The 25,367-nt window shown below is 41.3% G+C and overlaps 1 protein-coding gene across 2 annotated transcripts; it reads left to right on the plus strand.

Moving 5' to 3' along the window:
* Positions 1–1,905: 1,905 nt before the first annotated feature.
* LOC140727786 (uncharacterized protein CXorf38-like) lies at positions 1,906–24,633 on the plus strand. Of its 2 annotated transcripts, XM_073045550.1 has the most exons (6): positions 1,906–2,165; positions 15,776–15,910; positions 20,192–20,311; positions 22,963–23,112; positions 24,035–24,211; positions 24,472–24,633. In XM_073045550.1, exons 1-6 carry the CDS (start codon positions 1,962–1,964, stop codon positions 24,598–24,600), a joined length of 915 nt encoding a protein of 304 aa, XP_072901651.1. In that variant the 5' UTR covers positions 1,906–1,961; the 3' UTR covers positions 24,601–24,633. The 2 variants fall into 2 exon arrangements, with proteins under 2 accessions (XP_072901651.1, XP_072901652.1); XM_073045551.1 differs by lacking the exon at positions 15,776–15,910.
* The last annotated feature ends 734 nt before the right edge of the window (positions 24,634–25,367 follow it).

Here is a 25,367-nt window from a genome sequence, read left to right on the forward strand (position 1 = left end):
CTTGACATGGAAGATCATAGATCATATTCAAAGGTCAGTAAATTTATTATCTAAGTACATACATGTCACCATATGCAACCCTGAAATTTGCTTACTTGTGGGCCTACACAGTATACCCGAGAAACACAAAAGAATTAATGGAAGACACCCAACAGGATGGACAAGCAATTCATGTGCAAAGGACAACAAACTGTGCAAGTATGAAAGAGAAAACAAACAAATAAATAAATAAACTAAGTATCAAGAACATGAGATGAAGATCCTTGAAAGTGAGCCCAAAGGTTGTGGGAACAGTTCAGTAATGGAGCAAGTGAAATTATCCCATCTGGTTCCAAGAGCCTGATGTTTGAGGGGTAATCACTGTTCTTGAACCCGGTGATGTGGGTCCTGAGGCCCCTGAACCTTCTTCCAGACAGCAGCAATGAGAAGAGAGCATGGCAATGGGTGGTGGGGATCCTTAATGATGGCTGCTGCCTTCCTGTGATAGTGTTTCATGTAAATATGCTCAGTGATGGGGAGGGCTTTACCTGTGATGGACTGGGCCATATCCACTAATTTTTGAAGGGCTTTCCATTCAAGGGCATTAGTGGTTCCATACCAGGCCATAATGCATAATCCAATATGCTCTCCACCACCCATCGGTAGAGTTTTGTTAAAGTTTTAGATGCAGAACCTTCACAAACTTCTAAGGAAGTAGAAAGACTGCTATGCAACACACAGAGAATGCTGGAGGAACTCAGCAGGCTAGGCAGCATCTATAGAAAAGAGTACAGTTGACGTTTTGGGCCAAGACACTTCATCAGTTGTGCTGAAGGGTCTCGGCCTGAAACATAGATTGTACTTCTTCCTATAGATGCTGCATTCCACCAGCATCTTGTGTGTGTTGCTTGAATTTCCAACATCTGCAAATGTCCTTGTGCTTACGTATATAGTTTGATAATTTTTTTAAAATCACATGATCCTCAATACCTGCTACTTTGTGATCTGTATTATCTCTAGGCCGGCCCTAGAATCCACGTTAAACATCTTGAGGGGCTTTGAGCCACACCAAAATGATATATAATGCTTCAAGAAAGAGCAGGAGAGCATATAGACTTACTCCTATTGCACTTCAGCGCAATCTAGCTGTGAGGAGCTGCACGCTATTTCCTCATCTACGGTAATTCCACATGTGGTCTGAAACAGAAATAGAAAATAATTACTTATCAGGTCAGGCTGTATTTGTGGGAAGAGAAAAAGAGCTAATATTGCAGAAAACGTAGCAGAACTGCAGCAGAAACGCTGCCTTCTAACGTTATAATTTGTAGTTTCAAACACACTAATAGTAACAGCCAAGGCTATTATTTCTGAGTCACTGACAGCAGAATCAGCCGCTTATCCTAGTATACAGATTCATTATGACCCTCACAATCATACTCCGGACCCCGTCCTCACTCTCAAGTTTTACTGCCCCTTGCAGTCCACCTCCAATATGGAAAATATTAAATATTCTCGGGTTCTGGCTTTTAAAAAGCGTGAACGTCACAAATTCGGCAATTTAATAAATATGAGCTACGTACAAATAGTAGAAAAACGAGGGTAAAATATTGCAACATGAACAAAAGGTAGTAATCCGGAAATGGCTGACAAACATAAGAAACGTGTAAACTGTCGAAGGGATTAAAGTGGAGTTCCTGATTTCACAAAGGGGACGCAATTTTAATTTGTGACTCGCTTAAGGGATTTTCTTTGCGCGTGCGTGTTTTAAACAAGCGCGAATGGTCATTTGGGATCGAACCCGGTCGCGCCAGAGCGGCTGCGCGTGGGTGGGACCGGCGGCCGCGCCCGGGAACCTGCGCGCGCAGCTGGCTGGTGGGTGCGAGCGAGGCCGCGCCCGGGAACCTGCGCGCGCAGCTGGCTGGCGGGTGCGAGCGGGGTCGGGTAGGAGGCGCAGCTTGCATGTTAACCTCTCTTCAGGCGTCATGCAGTCGGAACTGAGCATTCGTCTTAATGACGGGGGATACAAAAACTGGATTAAAGCGGGTTTGTGTCTGCAAAAAATTCGGGACTGTATCCTCGGCTTCGTACGTACAGAAATTGAGAAGTTCCACCACGTTCTTCTCGGCACCAACCCGAATCTGCGGCAAGGAATCTGTAAGAATTCTTGCAAATCCCACGGAACAAAGGTGAGGAAATAGGAATGAGGATATTATACAAAACCTTTGAGGGGAAAAAAAAAGCCGATGTTATAAGGAAAGGGCAAAACCAATTGAGAAATTAGCTGAGGAAACTCGCAAAAGTTGCAAATGCTGGAATTGTGAATAAAGACAAAATACTGTAAGCACTCGCAGGTTAGGCTACATCTGTGGAAGGTGAAGCAGAGTTAAGATTCAGATTATTCAGAAGGTAGCAGAAATGCAATATTCTACATTACTTTCTTTATAAAGTGATTCTTTATCGTCTTTTTTTGGCTGTATCACACTAACATATCACTTCACAACCTTATTTTGAAATTGTGGTCCTTGATTCTAGACATTACAGTTAGGGGAATCATCAACTCTGCTTTTACATGCCAAGGACCAAAAAATGTTCTGTGCTTCTATGATATTGCCTTTAATACTAATAAATTCCAGAAACTAAAGGCATAGTTCGATTAAAAATCTTATCGTAGCGCAAATCTGTCATCCCAAAAATCAGTCTGGTGAATCTTTGCCGTGTTCTCTTTGTCATGAGTATATCCTTGAGAAAGACCCGACGTGTATAAATATATATTTCAGATGAGGTCTTCTACTGACACAGAAGGAAGGCATTCAGTCCTTTGGGTAAATGCAAATTTGGGGAATAATCTAATTATTTACATTCCCACTCTTTATTTTTCTCTACAGTGAAATCTATTCTTGGTTATACATGTCCACTAACATCCCTTTAGAGTTTTTTTTAACGTTAATCTACATCAAACAATAATTCACAGTAGTCAGCTGATCTGTCACATCTTTGGGATATGGGAGAAAACTAACTAGCTGGAGGAAACACACATGGTCATAGAGAGAACATCCAAGATCAGAATGGAACTGAAGTCCTTGGTGTGTGACAGCACCACTGACTGCTGCACCACCATGCTCTCCCAGTTCCCTTTATGAATGGTGCAAAATGTCTTTACTCTTATACTCACTCTTGCAATAGCCAAACATACCATTTGCATTCCTAATTCCTTGCTGTACTTGCATGTTAGCTTTCAGTGATTTGCATGCAAGTTATCCTCTGAATGTCAACATTTTTGTGTCTTGCCATTTAAATGTGATAATATGACATTTTCTATTAGGATGGATGATCTCACATTTTTCCTCATTGTATTCCATCAGCCTTAACTTTTCTCATTCATTTAACCACTCAGATTTCTGTGATGACCTTCTGCAATTCTTCTCACAATGCACACTGCTATCGATCCTAATGTTGCCATAGATATAACAAACATAGATATTGATCATTGATCTATGTATTGTGAGTGGATAGGGATGCTGCACGAATTCCTGTAAACCCCTCTATTTCTGAGCCTGAAAATGACCGGCTTATTTCTAATTTCTGTTTTTTTCCATTAGTCAATCATCTATCAATTCCAGTGTATTTTCCATAATACCATAAGTAATCTCAAAGTCCAACTAGACAGCATCCACCAGTTGTCCTTAACTGTTTTTGCTAGTTGCAAATCCAAAAATGGTGTGTTGGCATTCATCAACTGTGGGATTGAGTTCAAGAGCTGTGAGGTAATGTTAGGCTATATAAGATCTTGGTTAGACCCCACTGTGTTCAGTTCTGGTCACTACAGGAAGGATGTGGATACTATGGAGAGAGTGCAGAGAAGATTTACAAGGATGTTGCCTGGATTGGAGAGCATGCCTTATGAGAATAGATTGAGTGAACTTGGCCTTTTCTCCTTGGAGTGACAGAGAATGAGAGGTGACCTGACAGAGGTGTATAAGATGATGAGAGGTATTGATCATGTGGATAACCGGAGACTTTTCTCCTGGGCTGAAGTGGCTAACTCAAAGGGGCATAGTTTTAAGGTGCTTGGAAGTAGGTGCAGAGGGGATTTCAGAGTTAAGTTTTTCACACAGAGTGATGGGTGCATGGAATACGCTGCTGGCGACAGTGGTAGAGGCAGATACAATAGGGTCTTTTAAGAGACTCTTAGATGGAGCTTAGAAAACTAGAAGGCTGTGTGGTAGGGTAATTCTAGGCAGTCTCTAGAGTAGGTTACATGGTCGGCACAACATTGTGGGCCAAAGGGCCTTTAATGTGCTGTAGATTTCTATGTTCTAAAACTTTAAAAGATTTGTCAAATTTGATTTCCCTTTCATAAATCTCTGCATTCTGCCCAATCCCTGTTATTAATGCTCTGGTAGCATTTCTTTCATAGTATGGACTGTAGATATGACTACTTTGCTTGCAACTCATCTGAAGGTAATTAAATTTGATTCACTCTTCCTATTGGACAATGAACAAGTTCCGTAGGTCCTGGGAAAGATTAGGAGGGATATACCCAGGCTGAACTAGGACAAGTATAAGTTAGCATGAGGTTATGATAGAATTTGAGTAGTACGGTGAAATTGATTTATAGACAAGATGAATAGAGCAATTTGTCACTGTTTGAGAGGTAGTTGTTAAGTAGCAGATCTAGGATTATTCAAAAGGCAGAACATCAATTTCTGGGCTATCTTGTACAATGGCTAACGGAGTTGGGATGTAATTTAGACTATCTTTGAATGGAAAAGATATTTTAGTGAGCTTCCTTGTGCCTGCTGGATTTGGTGTAGGTTGAGTTATCAAGAATAGGTGGTCTGGTGCAAAGTCTCAACCGGAAATGTCGACGATCCCTTTGCCTCCTCAGATGCTCCTTGACCCACTGATTTCCTCCAGCAGTTTGCTTTCTTTTGCACCAGGTTCCAGCATCTGCAGTCTTTTGTGTCTCCATGAACAGGTGGTGATTGTGAAGCATACAAGGAAGGCAACAGGAGGGAACAAGTCCAAGCTGGTGTGCTGTCCAGTTAAAGACAAGTCCAATGAAGAAGATACGCAGCTGAAAATGGGAATGAAGTAAAACTGAGAAGCACTGAGGAAGTATTGATCAGTGCAGAAAATTAGCTTAGTACAGTAGCAACACTAAGAAGCCAGCAATGCTCTATGTACAGACTTGGGCTTCAGTTAATAGCTGGTCATTAGGAACTTGGATGGGCCTGAAGCTTCCATGTTGCCACTCTAAACATCAGACCCCACTGGCCAAGTTCAGAATTTGAACAGAAAATTTATAAATGAAACTAAAATGGAAAATGGAACACTACAGTGATGGACAGGCCATTCAGCCCTTGATGCCGTACCAATCTTGATGGCAGTTTACAATAACTGTCAGTCCCCTGTATATCTCCATATCCCTGTATTCACTTTATATACATGTGTGTATCTTTAAGCCTCTTAAACTCCACCAGACTGCGTGCTTCCACTACTGCCTCTGGTGTCCTATTCCAGGCAACTACCACACAATGCATAAAAATATACTTCTGTCGCGTCACTTTTAAATTTCCCTCTGTTAACTTTAAAACCATGTCTTCTGGCATTTGACATTTTGACCGTGGGAAGAGATTATGACTATCTACCTTATCTGTGCCTCTCTTAATTTAAAAAACCTCAGCCAAGTCTCCCTGCAGCCTCTGATGTTCCAAGAAGAACAACCCAAGTTTATCCAAGCTTTCCATGTAGCTCATACTCTCTAATCCAGGCAGCGTTCTGGTAAACCTCTTCTGCACCCTTTCCACAGTCTCCACATCCTTCCTATCCTGAACAGAACTGCACACAATACTCCCAAATGTGGTCTGACTCGAGCTTTATATAGCTGCAGCATCATTTCCTTATTATTATACTCAACACTCCTACCATGAAAGCAAGCATGCCATTTGCTTTCTTTACCACCTTATCAATTTGTGTAGTCACTTTCAGTGAACTATGGACCTGGACCCTACAATCCCTCTGTATCTCAGTGCTATTAGGGGTCTGCCATTAACTTTCTCCTTTCATTTGACCTCCCAGAGTACAACATTTCACATTTGCCTGGATCAAATTCCATTTGCCACTTCTCTGCCTATGTATGTAACCGATCTATATCCTGCTGCCTTCTTTGATAGCCCTTTACACTGTCCACAGCACTACTGATCTCAGTCTTATCTGCAAAGTTACTAATTCACCCAATGATGTATTCAATTCAAATCATGGATATCATAAACAACAGAGGTCCCAGCACCAATCCTTGTGGTATACCACTGGTCCAGCCAGAATAACAGCCTTTCACCCCTACTCTCTGTCTTCTATGCGGAAACCAGTTCTGCAATTCACCCTGGATCCCATGCATCATTACCTTCTGAATCAATCAATAAAGGTAAAGACTTTTAGCAAGTCCATGTAGATAATGTCCACTGCCTTACCCTCATCAGGCTCCTTTGTCACCTAAACAAAAACACTCAATCAAATTGGTACGGCATGACCTGTCCTGCACAAAGCCATATTGATTCCCTAAGCAAGCCAAACCTCAGAATCCTCTCCAATAGCTGCCCTACCACTAATGTGAGGTTCAATGGCCTATAGTTACTTGGATTAACCCTACTTCTTTTCTTGAACAAAGGCAGATTTGCTACTCTCTAGTCCTCTGGGAACTCATCTATTGTTTATGAGGACACAAAGATCTTTGTCAAAGTCACAGCAGTCACCTCACTTGTTTCATTTTGGGATATATATGCCACCAGGCCCTAGGGGCTTATCCATCTCAATGCATTTCAGAAGACTCAGCATTACTTCCACCTTAATCTTAAACTGTACCAGCACATTAGCATGCTCCACTCTGCCTTCAATATTCTGCAAATACTTCTCCTTGGTAAATACTGACACAAAGTACTCATTTAATATCTCAGCCACTTGTTGTGACTCCAAACACAAATTCCCGTCATTATCCTTGAGTGGACCTACCCTCTCTTAAGTTAATCTGTTTTCTTAATACAACATGGCTTGGGACTCTCCTTGATCCTACTAGCTAAACACATTTCATGTCCCCTTTGACCTTCTTAATTGCCTGCTACAGTGCTTTCCTGCTAGCTCTATATTCTGCTAGGACTCATCTGATGTTAGCTTTCCAAAACTTATGTATACATCTTTTTTCTCTTCCTGACTAAATTTAGGACCTCTTAAGCCATCCGAGGTTCCTTACCTTACCATCTTTGTCTGTACTCTTTATGGGAATATGGTAGTCTTGAACTCTGATCAGCTGGTCTTAAAAAAAACTTCCATATGTCAGATGTGAACTTGTCCAACAGCAGCTATTCCCAGTTCAACTCCCCTCCCCCATGCTTAGCTCACGTTGTGATTTGTCCTTCTCAATTTAGTACCTTCCAACAAGGTCCAGCTATCTTCAAACATAATTGTGGTCGCTATTCCCAAAATATTCACTGACTATGGTCTGTCACCATGGCTCATTTCCAAAAACCAGACCCAATATGTTTAAAGAGCAAACACAAGGAAATCTGCAGATGTTGGAAATTCAAACAACACACACAAAATGCTGGTGGAACACAGCAGGCTAGGCAGCATCTATAAGGAGAAGCACTGTCGACATTTGGAGCCTGACAAAGGGTCTCGGCCCGAAACGTCGACAGTGCTTCTCCTTATAGATGCTGCCTAGCTTGCTGTGTTCCACCAGCATTTTGTGTGTGTTGTCCCAATATGTTTACTCCCTTAGTTAGACTCTCCTCACTGTTTCAGAGGCCCCTCTTGGATGCACTTTGCCCTATTTAAGCCTGTTGTATTAAGGATGTTCCCATCAATACTGGGGGAATTAAAGACCACCATTATCACAACTCTGTGAATTGAGCATCTTTCCATAATCTGTGTCTGTAACTGTTCCTCACCTCTCGCTGGCGATTGGAGGCTTGTGGTATAATCCCATCAGCAGCCTAGCCTAGGCGGCTCAGCCAAGGAAGCAACAGACGTAGACAGTGCGAGCAGAAGCACAAACGTGGCTGAGAGCTAACCCCACCAGGCCAATGATACTATCACATTTTGCGGCCAACGTCTGCATGCTAGAAAGTAAAATGGACTTACTAAGGCAGAGAGTTGATGCACTGAAAGAGATGAGAAACCATTGCATTTCGGTGTTCACGGAAAAGTAGCTAAACAACAACGGGCCTGGGTCGGTGTTTCAACTCAACAGGATGACTGTTCCACACGAACAGAAGCTCCCTGTCAGGGAATCCAAAAGGGGTTGAATCTGTGTGTACATTAACAAACTCGTCTGTCGTTAGTAGTAACTGTTCTGGGGCAGTTGAATAGATTAATACCTGTTCAGGGAGTTTACTGCTGTCTTTATTCCCCAAGTGCAAATGCCAAGAGTGCACTAGGAGAGCTTTAGTGTCATCAGCTCTCTACTGAACAAGCATCCAGACATTCTCTTCATAATTGCGGGAGACTTCAATCATGTTAACCTATAGGACATTTTACCCAAATTCCACCAACAAGTTACCATGGCCATTAGGGTAATAAACAAGCTCAACTTTGTTTTTTCAAACAATCACAGCACCCTCATCTTGGCCTCTTTGACCACATCTCCATAATGTTAATCACAGCATACTGATCGCTGCTGAAAATGGAGAAACCAGTCAAGAGGACCAGCACTGCACGGCCTAATGAGGCAATCTCTATGATTCAGGACTCTTTTGAACAGACTAACTGGTAGATGTTCAAGGAGGCCGTCACAAACAGAGAAGACGCAGACTCCAAGGAGTATGTCTCAATTGTTACTGGCTATATCAGTTAGTGTGCAGAGGACGCTGGTCCCTCAAGAGTGGTCATCTCGCAGCCCAACCTGAAGGCCTGGTTGAATGCTGGGGTGCTCTCCCTACAAAGTGCCAGGGATGTTGCCTTCAAGCCTGGTGACAGAACGACTCTCAGAACACCCAGGCGATGCCTCATCTTAGGCATCAAGAGGGCAAAGGCTGCCTACAGTTAAAAACTTCTAGAACACTTGTCCTTCTATTGATCCCTGGTGTATGTTGCTGAGCACGAAGGGCATTACTTCCCACACAAAGAAAAATGATGTTGATTGTACCAGTGATGACTCCTTCCCTAATGCACTAAACAACTGCTATGCCCACTTCAGGCATGCATAACACAATGCCGACCTCAAGAGCTAACCCCCTTTCAGGTGAGCATTCGCTGTCTGTAACAGCAGCAGACATGAGAAGGATTCTGTAGAGAGTCAACCCCTGAAAGGCAGAGGGCCAGATAACATCCCAGACCGAGTACTCATGGAGGGTGTGCACTAGCCCACTGATGTCTTCAACACATTACTCATCCAGGCTGCTGTCCCTACATGCTTCAAATCGATCACCATCATTCCTCTACTAAAGGACTCCACACCTTCAGAACTAAATGACTAATGACCAGTGTCACTGACTTCTATCATCATTCTTTAAAAAAGGCTGATAGTGGCACTTATTAAAAACTCTATTCTTGCCACATTGGACACTCACCAATATGCTTACTGACAAAACCGCTCTACGACAAATGCCATAGCATCAGTCATGCCCCTGGCCTCGACACACCTAGAAAGCTAGAACACTTGTGTCAGAATGCTGTATCTGGATTTATCACTTGGTATTTAACACTATTGTTCCATTGACCTTGGTGAACAAACCCTTATTCCTCTGTGCAAATACGCTGTGCAACTGTGTGTTGGACTTCCTAACCAACAGACGTCAGATAGTCAGGAAGCACAACCTGTCATCTCACCCCATCATCCTCAACACGGGTGCCCCCTAGTAATGTGTGTTCAGCCCACTGCTTATCACCAACCACGAGGAGATGGCCTACAGAGAGGAGGTAGTGAGGCCTGGTGCCAATCAGATAACCTCTTCCTCAATGTCAACAAGATGAAGGAGATAGTTATCAACTTTAGGAGAATTCACACCACTCTTTACCTTGGCGACACAGCATTAGAAATTATGAGCAGTTTCAAACTCGCACAGCTTCTCCTGGTCCCAGAACACATTCTACACAATCGAGTGGTCTATTCCTTAATATCTTTCTTTAACAAAATACAAAAATTTCTCAGTAACACAGAGCTGCCAGTTTTCTGTAATGACAGCATCGTAGCTCCATTTGCTGATCCATCCTCTAAGTTCATCGTCCATATGCATTGCACCAGAATGGTTTCTTGCCTGTTTCTTTCCAGGCCGGTGAAGGTTCTCGGTCCAAAATGTCAACTGTTTATTCTTTTCCATAGATACTGATTGACCTGCTGAGTTCCTCTTCCAGTTGCTTCCCCTCCGGTTCAAATATAAACTGTTTTGTTTGTACAGGCCTCACCTGCCCTGGAAGAGAGCTCAGTGATCCATAAATCTGAAGCTCTCCCTCGTGCATCAGTTCTTTAACCGTGCATTGAACTGTGCTATGCATCTATTTCTGGGGGAACTGAGGGCTCTCAACTGAAACAAACAACTTTTAAAAAGCTGGCTCCTCCTCCCTGCTGCACTGGCAACTGCAAAAACAAGTTTGAAATTGAAAAAAAACAACTTTTAAAATCGTGCAAGTGATTTAAAATATATGAAATGTATTGTTTTTACCAGATATTTGCTATTACAGTGAATTACTACTTTCAAACAACAGGAGCACAACAGCAGAGTCAACAAATCAGTTGGAATCTATGTTGCTGCTGTCTGAATATTCCTCCAAATGTGAAACCAGTAAATGTCTTGCTTTTGTTTCCTATATTAGCTGATCCTCTGTGGCATTGCACACAGAGATAAGAGAAGGTATAGTTTTTAGTGGAAGCAGTCTAGGAGGATATGAATTCCAATCTCTACAAATGTTGAAACTCTCTTCTTAAACATGCCATTTTATTATTGTAGCTTTCTACTACTTTATGTCCTAAAGCTTAGAGAAACTGAGTTTACAGTGCTTCATTGGACACTTCCATGATGTATGTGGAATTAAAATAGATATGAAAATATGAATACTGCCAGTGATTAGAGGAAGGTGGAAAATGTTAGGCGAAGGATGTGCTCTGAATAGATAGATAGATAGATACTTTATTCATCCCCATGGGGAAATTCAACTTTTTTTCCAATGTCCCATACACTTGTTGTAGCAAAACTAATTACATACAATTACTTAACTCAGTAAAAAATATGATATGCATCTAAATCACTATCTCAAAAAGCATTAATAATAGCTTTTTAAAAGTTCTTAAGTCCTGGCGGTTGAATTGTAAAGCCTAATGGCATTGGGGAGTATTGACCTCTTCATCCTGTCTGAGGAGCATTGCATCGATAGTAACCTGTCGCTGAAACTGCTTCTCTGTCTCTGGATGGTGCTATGTAGAGGATGTTCAGAGTTTTCCATAATTGACCGTAGCCTACTCAGCGCCCTTCGCTCAGCTACTGATGTTAAACTCTCCAGTACTTTGCCCACGACAGAGCCCGCCTTCCTTACCAGCTTATTAAGACGTGAGGCGTCCCTCTTCTTAATGCTTCCTCCCCAACACGCCACTACGAAGAAGAGGGCGCTCTCCACAACTGACCTATAGAACATCTTCAGCATCTCACTACAGACATTGAATGACGCCAACCTTCTAAGGAAGTACAGTCGACTCTGTGCCTTCCTGCACAAGGCATCTGTGTTGGCAGTCCAGTCTAGCTTCTCGTCTAACTGTACTCCCAGATACTTGTAGGTCTTAACCTGCTCCACACATTCTCCATTAATGATCACTGGCTCCATATGAGGCCTAGATCTCCTAAAGTCCACCACCATCTCCTTGCTTGGTGATATTGAGACGCAGGTAGTTTGAGTTGCACCATATCACAAAGTCCTGTATCAGTTTCCTATACTCCTCCTCCTGTCCATTCCTGACACACCCCACTATGGCCGTGTCATCAGCGAACTTCTGTACATGGCAGGACTCCGAGTTATATTGGAAGTCCGATGTGTACAGGGTGAACGGGACCGGAGAGAGCACGGTCCCCTGCGGCGCTCCTGTGCTGCTGACCACTGTGTCAGACCACAGTCTCCCAACCGCACATACTGAGGTCTATCTGTCAAGTAGTCCACTATCCAATCCACCATGTGAGAGTCTACTCCCATCTCCGTTAGTTTGTGCCTTAAGATCTTGGGCTGGATGGTGTTAAAGGCACTAGAGAAGTCCAGGAATGTAATCCTCACAGCACCACTGACCCCATCTAGGTGAGAGAGGGATTTGTGCAGCAAATACGTGATAGCATCCTCCACTCCCACCTTCTCCTTATACGCAAACTGAAGAGGATCCCGGGCGTGCCTGGGTTGTGGCCTCAGATTCTGTATTATCAGCCGCTCCATGGTCTTCATCACGTGCGACGTCAAGGCAACAGGTCTGAAGTCATTCAACTCCTTTGGTTGTGGTTTCCCAACAGCAAAGACTTATGATTGGAATTATTGATTTTCATTATATATATCTATTCTCCTGTTCATTTAGGGACTCTAACATCAAGGAGTTTTCTTTTTTGATCCTTCATTGATTTTGATTTCACCAAAGTTCCTGATGACAGTCTTGTGTTGAAACTGCTTTGATTTTTATTCCTGCATGTCCTGCTTGTTGATTTCTCTGCTGCATTGAAGGCAAAGTGTACACAAACTAGTGCACTCCAAGTTATGAGAAATTTATATTTTTTCTTAATGTGCAAATTCCTGACCTGACCTAATCTTTGAAATACTTTCAGTTCAGCATTGGTCATTTGCTAATCCCGCAATCATTTGGCACCTGATTCTCTTAACTCCTGGCCCTTTCACTTCACAATGTGACTCTTGAAATCCAATCTATGAATCTGTACCAACTGATTATTGATGAGAGAATTTTGAATTTGACCAAACCTTTTAATAGTGACCAAATCCTTGACCTCACAGTGTGAACTCTTGCAGACTGACCTTTACTTAGTACAGGCCAGGCAACACTTCTTTGATACCTCTTCATACCAACCCTTGAACCATGACCCCACCAATGAACACCAGACCACTGTGTTCTATCATTATCAGGAGATCATCTCTCCACACCTCCAGCCTGACAGTGCCCCAACCACACACTTCCCGTTTCTCTTAGCCAAAATCCACAGACAGGACTAACCTGCTAGATCCATTATCTCTGTAAGCTCTTTCCTCACCAGACCTACCTCCTTATAGCTTGATTCTATCCTGTCTCCCATGTTAAGTCCCTTGTCCCCTACATCAGGGACACCTCGTGTACCCTGCAGGTTTTTGACAATTTCGTATTCCTTCACTATGTTTAGTCTCCATACACCATCGGGAAGGTCTTAAAACCTTCTGCTTTCTGCAACAAAGATCCAACCACTTCCTTTCCACCAACACTCAACCAACTGCCTGAACTTGTCCTTACCCTAAACAGCTTTTCTTTTGGCTCATCTTACTTTCTCCAGATCAAGAGTTTAGCATGGGCACTTTTATGGACCCTTATTACACTGTCTTTTCATTGGCTACATGGAACAGTCTTTATCCTAAACTTTTTCTGGCATCACTCCCCAACTCATTTTAAGTTACATAGGCAGTGCCCATTAGCGCTGCTTCCTGCACCCATGCAGAACTTGTCAATTTTATCCCTTTGATTATTATACGCCATCTTCTCTCAAATTCTATTGACCCGTTTCTGAGGCTTCTCTACCTGAAACCTCTGTCACATCTGCTCTCGAGATGAGGCTTTCCTTTCCAAGACAATGTCCTCTTTAGCAACATACACAAAATGCTGGAGGAATACAATGTTCTCTTTTTTTTCAGCAAATACCCTCTTGACCTCACAATCTACTTTGTTATGATCTTGTACATTATAGTGCACCTGCACTTTCTCTGTTGCTGTATTATGCCTTGTATTGTTTTACCATGTTCTACATCAATGCACTGTGTAATAATCTGATAATATGTAGACCAGTTTTCCCTATATCTCAGCACACTTAACAATAATAAGCTAATTCAAATTCCAAAAGTGGCTTCTCTTCCTCTGTTGTTGATGGAGCTTTCTCTCACATTTCCTCCATTTCTTGTACTTATGCTCTCAAACCACTTCCGTTCAAACAGAACAGAGATAGAGTTCCCCTGGTCCTCACCTTTAGATAGATAGATAGATAGATACTTTATTCATCCCCATGGGGAAATTCAACTTTTTTTCCAATGTCCCATACACTTGTTGTAGCAAAACTAATAACATACAATACTTAACTCAGTAAAAAAAATATGATATGCATCTAAATCACTATCTCAAAAAGCATTAATAATAGCTTTTAAAAAGTTCAAGTCCTGGCGTTTGAATTGTAAAGCCTAATGGCATTGGGGAGTATTGACCTCTTCATCCTGTCTGAGGAGCATTGCATCGATAGTAACCTGTCGCTGAAACTGCTTCTCTGTCTCTGGATGGTGCTATGTAGAGGATGTTCAGAGTTTTCCATAATTGACCGTAGCCTACTCAGCGCCCTTCGCTCAGCTACCGATGTTAAACTCTCCAGTACTTTGCCCACGACAGAGCCCGCCTTCCTTACCAGCTTATTAAGACGTGAGGCGTCCCTCTTCTTAATGCTTCCTCCCCAACACGCCACCACGAAGAAGAGGGCGCTCTCCACAACTGACCTATAGAACATCTTCAGCATCTCACTACAGACATTGAATGACGCCAACCTTCTTAGGAAGTACAGTCGACTCTGTGCCTTCCTGCACAAGGCATCTGTGTTGGCAGTCCAGTCTAGCTTCTCGTCTAACTGTACTCCCAGATACTTGTAGGTCTTAACCTGCTCCACACATTCTCCATTAATGATCACTGGCTCCATATGAGGCCTAGATCTCCTAAAGTCCACCACCATCTCCTTGCTTGGTGATATTGAGACGTAGGTAGTTTGAGTTGCACCATATCACAAAGTCCTGTATCAGTTTCCTATACTCCTCCTCCTGTCCATTCCTGACACACCCCACTATGGCCGTGTCATCAGCGAACTTCTGCACATGGCAGGACTCCGAGGCTCTGCATCCAGCACATTATCCTTTGTTATTTCCTTCAATTCCACCAGGCATAATGTTTCTTTCCGATTCCTTTCTGATTTCTGCAGGGACTAGGGACTACTCCCTCTGTGACTGGTTTGCTCCCTGCCTACCCCTCCCTGACACCTGTTACTTACCCTTGCAACCACAGAAGGTGCTGTGCTTGTTGTTAAACTACTTCCTCACCACCATCCTGGGACCTAAACAAACTTTCCAAGTGATTCATGTGCACCTCCTCTAATCTCATTTTAGGCATTTGCTGCTCCTGAAGTAGCCGCCTTTGCAGTGAGATCAAGCACAGAATGGGTGACTGGTTTGCAGGGACCTGTTTCTCTGCCCATGGTGGCCTTCTTGAGTTCCCAGTTGCATGCTGTTTCAGCTCTCCTTCCCTTCCCGTTCCCACAGCCTTTTCCACTGCCACGACAAGACTCAATGCAAGCTAAACGACAACACCTTGTAATTCACTTGGGTTGTCTCCAGCTCAGTAATATAAAATTGAATTTTCAGGTATCCTATATCTCTTGTGTTTTCTTCCCCTCCCTCCTGATCCATCTCCAATCTCTTCTTCCAGTTCCCCTCCATTTTATCACCCAATTGCAGAATATCCCAGCAGGTTCAGCTATTTCTTTATCACTAAGGTGATGGTCTTGTTGATTCATGATGATGTGAAAATTTAACAGACAACTTTTGCTTTTAGTTTCAGACAGCCTGTTTTGTATGCAGAGAATGGAAAAAGGAAATTCTGAGGCATCATACTGATCAAAATAGTATGATATACTGGGGGAACTGCTGCCCTTTGTTGTGGCCTACAAATGCATGGGAAGTTGCAAAAGTATGTTTTATATTTTATATAATGTTTATTATCAATTATCAACAAATATTTTGATTACATTAGTTTATACACTTCAAAAGTTTATCAAAGGGCAGGAATGCATTAAATTAAAAAGCTGAATGAAAAGAAAATGCTACTGGGTCCCCTGTCCCCTCCCCTAGTGTTTCCGTCTCTTCCTGATTCTTGTTCTACTTACCACCTTCCTACTGGGTCCCCTATCCCCTCTCCTAGTGTTTCCATCCCTTCCTTATTCTTGTTCTACTTCTCACCTTCCTTCCTTCCTTATCATCTTCCATAATGTGCAGCCCTTTGTTGTCTCAAACCATCATCTCAGCCACTGTCATTATCTGCATGTTTCCCTTCCCCACTTAGTCCATCTGCCCATCAGCCCCTCCTTACCTGGAATCACCTTGCCAGCTCCTCCCTCGCTCTTCCTCTCATCTCTTAATAAGATTCAGTCCTGATGCAGGATCTTGACCCAATATAAGACCATAAGATATAGGAGCAGAATTAGTCCATTACGCCCATCAAGTCTCCACCATTTAATCATGGCTGATCCAATTTTCCTCTCAGCCCCAATCTCCTGCCTTCTTCCCGTATTCCTTCATGCTTTGACCAGTCCAGATTCTCTCAACCTGTGCCTTAAATATGCTTAAAGACTTGGCCTCAACAATATAGCTGCCTGTGGCAGAGAATTCCATAGATTCACCACTCTCTGGCTAAAGAAATTCTTCCTCATCTCAATTCTGAAAGGACACCACTCTATTCTGAGACTGTGTCTCTGGTCTTAGACTCCCCCACGATAGGAAACATCCTCGTTGCATCCACTCTATCAAGGCCTTTCACCATTCAATAGGTTTCAGTGAGGTCACCCATCATTGTTCTGTACCCCAAAACCACATCTTTAACAATTGACTTCAACATCTTCCCAACCACTAAGGTCAGAATAACTGACCTATAGTTCCTTTCTTCTGCCTCTCTTCCTTCTAGAAGAGTTAAGTGACATTTTCAATTTTCCAGTATTCTGGAACCGTTCCAGAATCTAGTGATTCTTGAAAGGTTGTTACTAATGTCTCCACAATCTCTTCAGGCTTCTCTTTCAGAACCCTGAGGTGTATACCATCTGATTCAGGTGACTTATCTACCTCAGGCTTCCAGTTTCTCAAGGGCTTTTTCTCTAATAATGGTAACTTCACACACTTCAAAGCTCCTGACACCTAGAACTTCCACCATACTGCTAGTGTCTTCCACAGTGAAGACTGATGCAAAATACTTAATTCAGTTTGTTCGTCACTTCCTTGTCTCCCATTAGGACCTCTCCAACATCATTTTCCAGTGGTCTGATAATCCACTCTCACCTCTCTTTTACACCTTATGTATCTGAAGAAACTTTTAGTGTCCTCTTTAATATTACTGGCTAGCTTACTTTCATATTCCATCTTTACCTTCTTAATGCCTTTTTCGTTGCCTTCTGTTGGTGTTTAAAAGCTTCCCAGTCCCCTAACTTCCCACTAATTTTAGCTCTATTGTATGCCTTCTCTTTGGGTTTGACTTTTCTTGTTGAAAATATATTGACTGAACCTTTGCTTAACCCATTGCATTCCCCAGATTCCAGCATCTGCAATCTCTCATGTCTCTCTGAAAAAAGTGTTGTTTTTGAGATGCTTGTAGTAATCCAACTGAAAGTGAAGATCTGTGTTTCTTCTAGCAGTAGTAACACTATCCAATGTAATGTGTTTGATGATGAAGAAAGTTGTTGATATTTAAAGAATGTGGATGTTATTAGAAATAAAACACAATCATTTATTGGAGACATGCATAACATTTTAATGAAATATACAAAAGGAATTTTGAAATCATAGACTCTTCAGATTACAATGAGCTGTCCTTTCAATTTACCATCAATCTAGTCATGCCACACAGGGACTTGGGCTGTATCAATATGTTTTCTTTGTGACTATGTTTTTCTTTGAAACCGTAACCATATTTGCTATTTGCACTATGTGCAGTGTTGTGTGCTGTTGGTGAAGTGTTTTGCACCTTTGTCCTGGAGGAATGCTGTTTTGTTTGGCTATATTCACACATGGTTGAATGAATATTAAATTTGAACTTGAGTAGACTTGGCAACACTACAGAATACCCAGCTTAAGAGGTGTATGTGATTCACAGTTTGACTATTTTTATATAAATTTTGATGACTTGTTCCTTTTAGTTTTCCTTTGCATTTAAACATGATTATTCTCATCCTACCTTTCCTGCCAAAAATGTAATGAACAAATTTGTTACCTTTGACATACACTATTAGATAGCTTCTTATGATTAGTCTTTCTAAATATCTGCCTCTCCATTCCAAAACAGTTGACCAACTTTTTCATTCCTTTTACATCTACGGACATTTACTATCTAGACTTTGCTTCCACATGTCTGCCTTGTCCCTTTAATGCCCCTATGTAGCTGCCATTTTCTTTTACTTCCTGCACAGTCCTTCTGCTGTGCACCGTATTTTAAAACATATGATTTCTGTCTGGAAAGTATGTATTTCGTGATATTGCAGCTATTTAATGATACTTTCTACCATAACTTGACTTAAAAAAAATCACAAAAGCAACCATGCTGACTATTGTGAATATTTCCATAAATGTGAGTATCATTTTGTATTGATTAACAACCTGTTTTGTGCTTGGGCTGATACCAGCTAACTGAGCTGATGCAACTTCAAGAGGACTAATCCCATCATTCTGAGCTGCACTTGCACTCATGCCCAAGTAGTAAAAAGGTTTTTGAGCTGCTTCAGCTAATCTGATGTTTTTCATTCCTTACTTGTGTATGAAGTGGGCAACTTTTGCTGATCATCAACAGACCTGCACAGCGACTGATCTAGTTCAGGAGGCTGACTGTGCACCAAATTCCACATTACTCAGCGATTATGGGAGATGTCATATGACCAGTCAATTGTTTAAAGAAGTGTTTAATTGTAGGATCCCATTGGATATGGCAGAAGTTGCAGAAAATAATGTGTTGGATATGGAGGCTAATGGGGTGGTAGATAAGGATAAGGAAATCTTATCCCTTTTATGACACCAGGATGGGGTGATGGCAGACGTGTAGGAAATGGAGGAGATACAGGTAAGGGCACCATTAGTAGTGATAGAAGAGAAACCATATTTTCTGAAAAAAGGATTTATCAAATATTCTAGAATGGAAAGCTCCATCCTGAGAACAGATACAGTGATGGCAGAGGAATTGAGAGAAGGGAATAATGTTTATTCAAGTGATGGGATGCAAGGAGGTAGAGGCAAGATAACTGTGAGAGTCAATGGGTTTGTAAAAGATGTCAGTGGATAGTCCGTCTATGGAGATGAAGACCGGGAGATTAAGAAAGAGGTGTCAGAGATGGACAAGTAAATTTGAGGGCAGGATGGAAGTTGAAGGCATAGTTGATGAAATTGATGAACTCAGCAAGGGTGCAGGAAGCAGGTTCACCTCCCTCGTCCTCATTTCCTGCTCATCACCTCTGACCAGTTCCCCACTTCTTTCCCTCTCTCCCATGGTCCATTATCCTCTCTTGTCAGATTCCTCCTTCTTCAGACCTTCACCTCTTACACCAATCATCTTCCATCTTATCACACCATCCCTTTTCCATCCACCCACCTTTCCTCTCACCAGGTCTCACCTGTTATCTGCCATCTTGTACACCTTTCCCTCCTTCCGCCTTCTTATTGTGACTTCTGGTCTCTTCCTTTCTCTTCGTAGTGGGAGGGTCAGCCCAAAACATTGACTGTTTATTTCCTTCTATAGATGCTGCCTGACCTGCTAATTTCCTCGAGCATTTTTTGCATGTTGTGATTGCTATATAGAGTGCTAGGTTTGGAACATTTCCAACTCCTGATGGGAAGTAGTAGAAGTTAGCACTCCACTAATAAATTCCATAACTCCATGAAGAAGTTCTGTTTTGGAGCATCGTTCTAAGTGTGATTAACTATATACAAGTTTGGGACTTCCAAGTTTGCAGACAGCAACTCAGGAGGCCTGAACTTCCACATGGGTAAAAAGAAGGCAGAAAAGCATTCGGGTTGCAATTAATTTTGTCAGATGGTTTACCTCATCAGTTCCAAAGCATGACTTTGTAGTTCAATACAAACTGATATAATTAATTCGGAAGTTATGTTCCTTTGGACTTTGGTATGAACTTGAATTAATACATATATTTTTCACTTTTATTGAGAAACGAGAATTTGTTCTGTTTACATTTTGTTCATGATTAAATCGTGCTTTCCACAGGTCTACATGCCTCGTGGGCAGGCCAACAGACGGGGACCAGAAAACTGTGATGCAGCAGCTCTTTTGAACCTTCTTATTTTTTGCGATCACTTTCACTTTGAACGGCGAAAAGTAATTGAGGTAGTTAAGGTTATACTTTGTGTTATTATCAGAAAGATTATAATTTTGTTTTATTATTCCTTCTCTTGTTTTAATCCCTCACTACTTTTTCATTCCATTCTGCAATATTTTGAAGTTTTGTAACCTTCTCCACAGCAGAAATCTACTTCCTCCATATTAATACCCCATCCTGTTATTTCTTTGCTGACAGCTGAGCCTGCAGTCACCTCAGCTTCATGTTGTCCTACACTGGCCATCACTATTTACCCCTCCTATTAATTTCTTCCTTAAATCCTACTATTACGAGCATTTTAACCAGTTGTAATTGATTTAATGTCCTTTTTATCTCATTACACCATTTGTTATTTTCATGAATTGCAGATTGTTCAGTGTTGTGTCAAAAACAAGCGGTTGAAATGTTCCCCATATTGAAAAGGTATTAATCCATGTTTTATTAGCATTAAGCCAAATACGGTAATAAACAAAAGAGAATTTTGCCTGGTTTAGTATTTTACACTAACGTTTCCTATAGTGCTTTTGATCATTGATTTATTTATGTTATGGGTCCCAGGATATTGCAAGCAATGCAGTGTTTATTGCCCGTCTGTATATGCCGCTGGGCAGGTGGTGGTGGCCTGCCTTAGTGATCCACCACTATCCGTTCGGTGAAGGTATAGCTAGATGCTATTTGTTTGGCAGTTTCAGGATATTGACCGAGGCACAGGCATGGCAATATATTTGCTAGTCACGATAGTGTGTGATTTAAAGGGGAACTATATGGTGTTTGTGCACCTGTGTTCTTGTCCTTCTTTGGCTGAGAGGTCATGGTTGTGCGGTGCTGAGAGTAGCTGAAGTGAATGATTGCAATTTGCAAATGGTACATACAGCAGCCGCTGCATGATAGTGATGGAGGGACAAAGATGCACCCTGGGATACTTATCAAATGGGCTCCTGAATCAAAAACAAGAAGCAGATAATGCCTGAAATGTGAATTAAAAACAGAAACTAACATCTGTGGTGAGAGAAACAGAGTTGGTATTTCAAGTCAGTGAGAGGTGCCTGAAGATGTTTAGAGATGACCTTAAGCACTTGCTAATAAGGGTGTTAATCTTCTGCTTTAAGATGGTGCTGGTGAATCCTAGTGTCTAATATCAGTGGCAAACAAAGCACAGAGTATAACTAAATAATTTATTAATAACACTTTTTCTGATAATATTTCTGGTAAACAATCACCACAAACAATAGAGGTGAGGCAGAGTCAAGGTGAGCAGAGTGGAGGTGGATTTGAGGCAGAGGCAGGCAAGAGAGTGCGAAGCAGGGTCAAGGCGAGTGAATGCGAGCAAACCAAGAGCGTGGAAAGACCCAAGGTTTAATCAGTCTGGGCACCGGGTCAATCTGGAAAGGTCTGGTGTGGGCCCAAACATGGCAGCAAGGTCCGGGCACAGAGTGTATCGAACCAACAAGGAGTGACCATCAGGTCGCTTCCAAAGCAAGGAGCGACCTGATGATTGGGCGATTTAAATACTGGGCCAGGTTGAAAAGGCAGGGTGTCAAGAGCAGAAGCGAGGGTTGGGCGGGCTCTGTGCTGAACTGAGGCTGTGCCCTGCTCCAGCTGCAGTGATGCCTGGCTTTGTGTCTGCAGACTCGCTTTTGTTCTGGGTTCTGTTTGGTTGCTTTTGTTGTTTGCGCGATTTGTTTTTATCTCTGCACAATGGGTGTTTGATGGTCTTTTTTTTAATGGGTCTTTTTGGGTTTCCTTGTTTTGTGGCTGTCTGTAAGGAGGCGAATCTCAAGTTTGTATAATGTATACATATTTTGATAATAAAGGTGCTTTGAACTTTGATCACCTTTGTAGTATGCTGTTTCATGCTTAACATTCTACAGCAGAAAAAGGTAAGACCTTGACCAGCAGTGATGACATGATTAATGTAAAAAGTCTTGTCATACACCTGTAGTGGAACAGAAGGATGAAGATCAGCCTTATATTACTAAATCAGCCCTTTTGTTGCTGTCTAGGATTCCCTAACATTTATGAACTCTAACATTTGTGAACTACCTGATGAAATCCTATGGACTGCTTGTGCTACCATGATCAACCCGTACCCATCTTATTAAACAAACTTACATTGCTCATACATATTACACAGTTGCCTGATTGGTCCTACCATATATGAATATTTATCATTAAACAAATAAATTACAATTTGAATGCAATTAAGAGCAAGATGAGAAATAATAATGATGTGTTGTGTGGCTTTATATTTAAAAATCAACGTTATCCTCTTGTCGTTTTTCATTTTAGTTGCAATTTTACTTAAGTCACACTGATGAGCCTTATGCCTGAACCTAAAACCTAGATATCAAAGATAATTGATACAAAGTAATTAAGATCACAAATTACAACCCATTCATTGGTGTGTTAGGACAGCACTGAATGACTAAATTTGAATGACTAAAAATAGGTCATTGCATTTTTTATTATATTCTTTATTTTAAATCGTAAGTCTTGCTCCTTCCAATTTTGACCTCAAGTAAATTGACTCAATAATTGATTCCTTTCTCTTTCTTCATTGGCAGTATCATGGATAGAGAGGCACATTGTTTAGAGAAATATGATGCCTCAGATGTTGATTACATGTATACCAATATATTTTTCTGACGTTCATGTTCAGGTGATTAAATGCCGTAATGACCTGATGCATTCCATCGAAATGAGTGTTTCGGCAGAATGGTTTGAAAACTATAAACGGAAGATCCTCGTACTTCTAAAGGAATTTGAAAGCATCCCTGAAGCAACAGCAGCAAACAAAATGATAAGTGAGGTAACTACAATATGAGCTTCTTTCTGGAATTCTAATAGAAACATAGAAAATAGGTACAAGAGTAGGCCATTCGGCCCTTTGAGCCTGCATCGCCATTCAGTATGATCATGGCTGATCATCGAACTCAGAACCCTGTACCTGCTTTCTCTCCATACCCCCTGATCCCTTTAGCCACAAGGGCCATATCTAACTTCCTCTTAAATATAGCCAATGAACCGGCCTCAACTGTTTCCTGTGGCAGAGAATTCCACAGATTCACCACTCTCTGTATGAAGAAGTTTTCCCTCATCTCGGTCCTAAAAGGCTTCCCCTTTATCCTTAAACTGTGACCCCTCGTTCTGGACTTCCCCAACATCGGAAACAATCTTCCTGCATCTAGCCTGTCCAATCCCTTTAGAATTTCAATAAGATCCCCAGGAAATTATTAGGAAATAATATTAATTTAAAGATTCTGTGGGAGTAACCTAAGCACATATCTGCAGTGCATTTTGTAGATGGTGCATCTTGCAGCCATGTGTAACAATGGTGGAGTGTGAAGGTGCTTAAGGTGATGGAAAGGTATAAATCAAATGGTCTGTTTTGTTCTGGATATATTTTGGTTTCTTGTATTACTACAGCTGCAGCTATCCCGTTAAGTGGTGGATATCCATTCATTGTACTTCTGACTTGAATATTGGACTGTAAAGGGATGCAAGATGTTGCAGTATACTCAGTTTTTGGAGGCCTAATCATGTTACTGGTCCAGCTAAATTTCTGGTCAGGTGTGATCTCAGCATGATGTTGGTGGGAGATTGGGCAATTTTATTGACATTCTTTGTCAAGTGGAGCTGTTCAGATTTTTTCTGGTGGTGGAGATGGTCATTGCCTGACATCCGTTTGAAGAAAGTATTGTGTATAATTTATTCTCTTGTTGGGCTAATAGGTCACATCATCTGACTGGAAAGTTAAAATGACAGTGACTGATGCAGTGGATGCTACAGTGAGGTTTACAGATGAAGAGATTGGTGTTGGAGAGATTTGTAATATTGAATTAGACTTGATTAAAGAATGGGCAGAGGAGCTGAGCTTTGCACTAGAAGAGCAAGAGCCTTTACAGCAGGTAGAGTAATTATGCATTTACAATTTTAAAATATTTGTTGTTACCAGAGATCAATTTGTTTACATTTGTACAGACCTTTTATATGTTCACAATAATGCTATTACCAGAAATACTATTTTTATTTATTTTTAATTTTGCAAACCTATTTCAATTTTGGAAAATTACATTAGTTTCAAAAATAAAATTAATAATTTACATTTTTCTCTCTCATTACTGTATGTCAGTGTGTCTGATTGTACAATTGGTTTGTTCTTTTAAAGCACTTGAACAGTTTGAATAGATTCAAGGAATTTTTGAAACAAAATAAAGAGCTTGAAAGTGAGCTTCATGAAGAGCTGCAGCAGTTATTCATTCTTGAGAAGAGATTGAATAATGGCAAGGATTTGTGAAGATTCAAGATGATAGGGAGTGAAGACACGACAATGGTAAAGACAACATGCTAATTTCCTTAATACTTTTGCAGTTCAGTTAAATTTAATACATATCAGAATATACAGATATCTACATTCTCAAATATAATCTCAGGATGTGTAATTATCTATGTTGTTATGGAGGCCTTAACAGCAGTTGTTTACTCTCTTTTACAGAATCCACCACAAGTATGTATTTTCTAATGTACCTTTCACTCACGTTACGATGACCTTATCTGCATACAGAACAAAAATTATGTTTCCAAAATTCACAAACTTATGGATATTATTACTCACTAAACTAATGAGGGATTTCTTCCCAACAGCTGTAGCAACTACATAAAAATAATAATCAATTGAGATAGGTTTATGATTGTCAGGCCTGTTAGTGTAATTTCTGACAATTAGAATGCTTGATGTTTTGAATTCAAATGATAACATTCTTTGTTTTCTTACGCAGTCTGTCAGGATTGAGCACATTTGATTTTGTGGGCTCTTGGGTGGCTGAAGTGCCAAATTGAGAATTGTAGACTCTTTCACAAAAGGGGCAGGGGTCTTTGACTGGGTGGCAGGAAATGGTTTGTGAGTGGTGCGTTCCTTCTGTTGTTTGTACAGGGCTCCTTCATGCTCCCAATGCATGAACATGAGGTTCTAAATATCATCCTGAGTGTTCTTCGCTTCAACTGGCTCTGGGAAAGGCAGTCACATGAATCAATAGGGATGATGTACCGTAGATTCCGGATTTT

This window comes from Hemitrygon akajei, chromosome 5, assembly GCF_048418815.1.
Source record: "Hemitrygon akajei chromosome 5, sHemAka1.3, whole genome shotgun sequence".
In the NCBI taxonomy this organism is placed as follows: Eukaryota; Metazoa; Chordata; class Chondrichthyes; order Myliobatiformes; family Dasyatidae; genus Hemitrygon; species Hemitrygon akajei.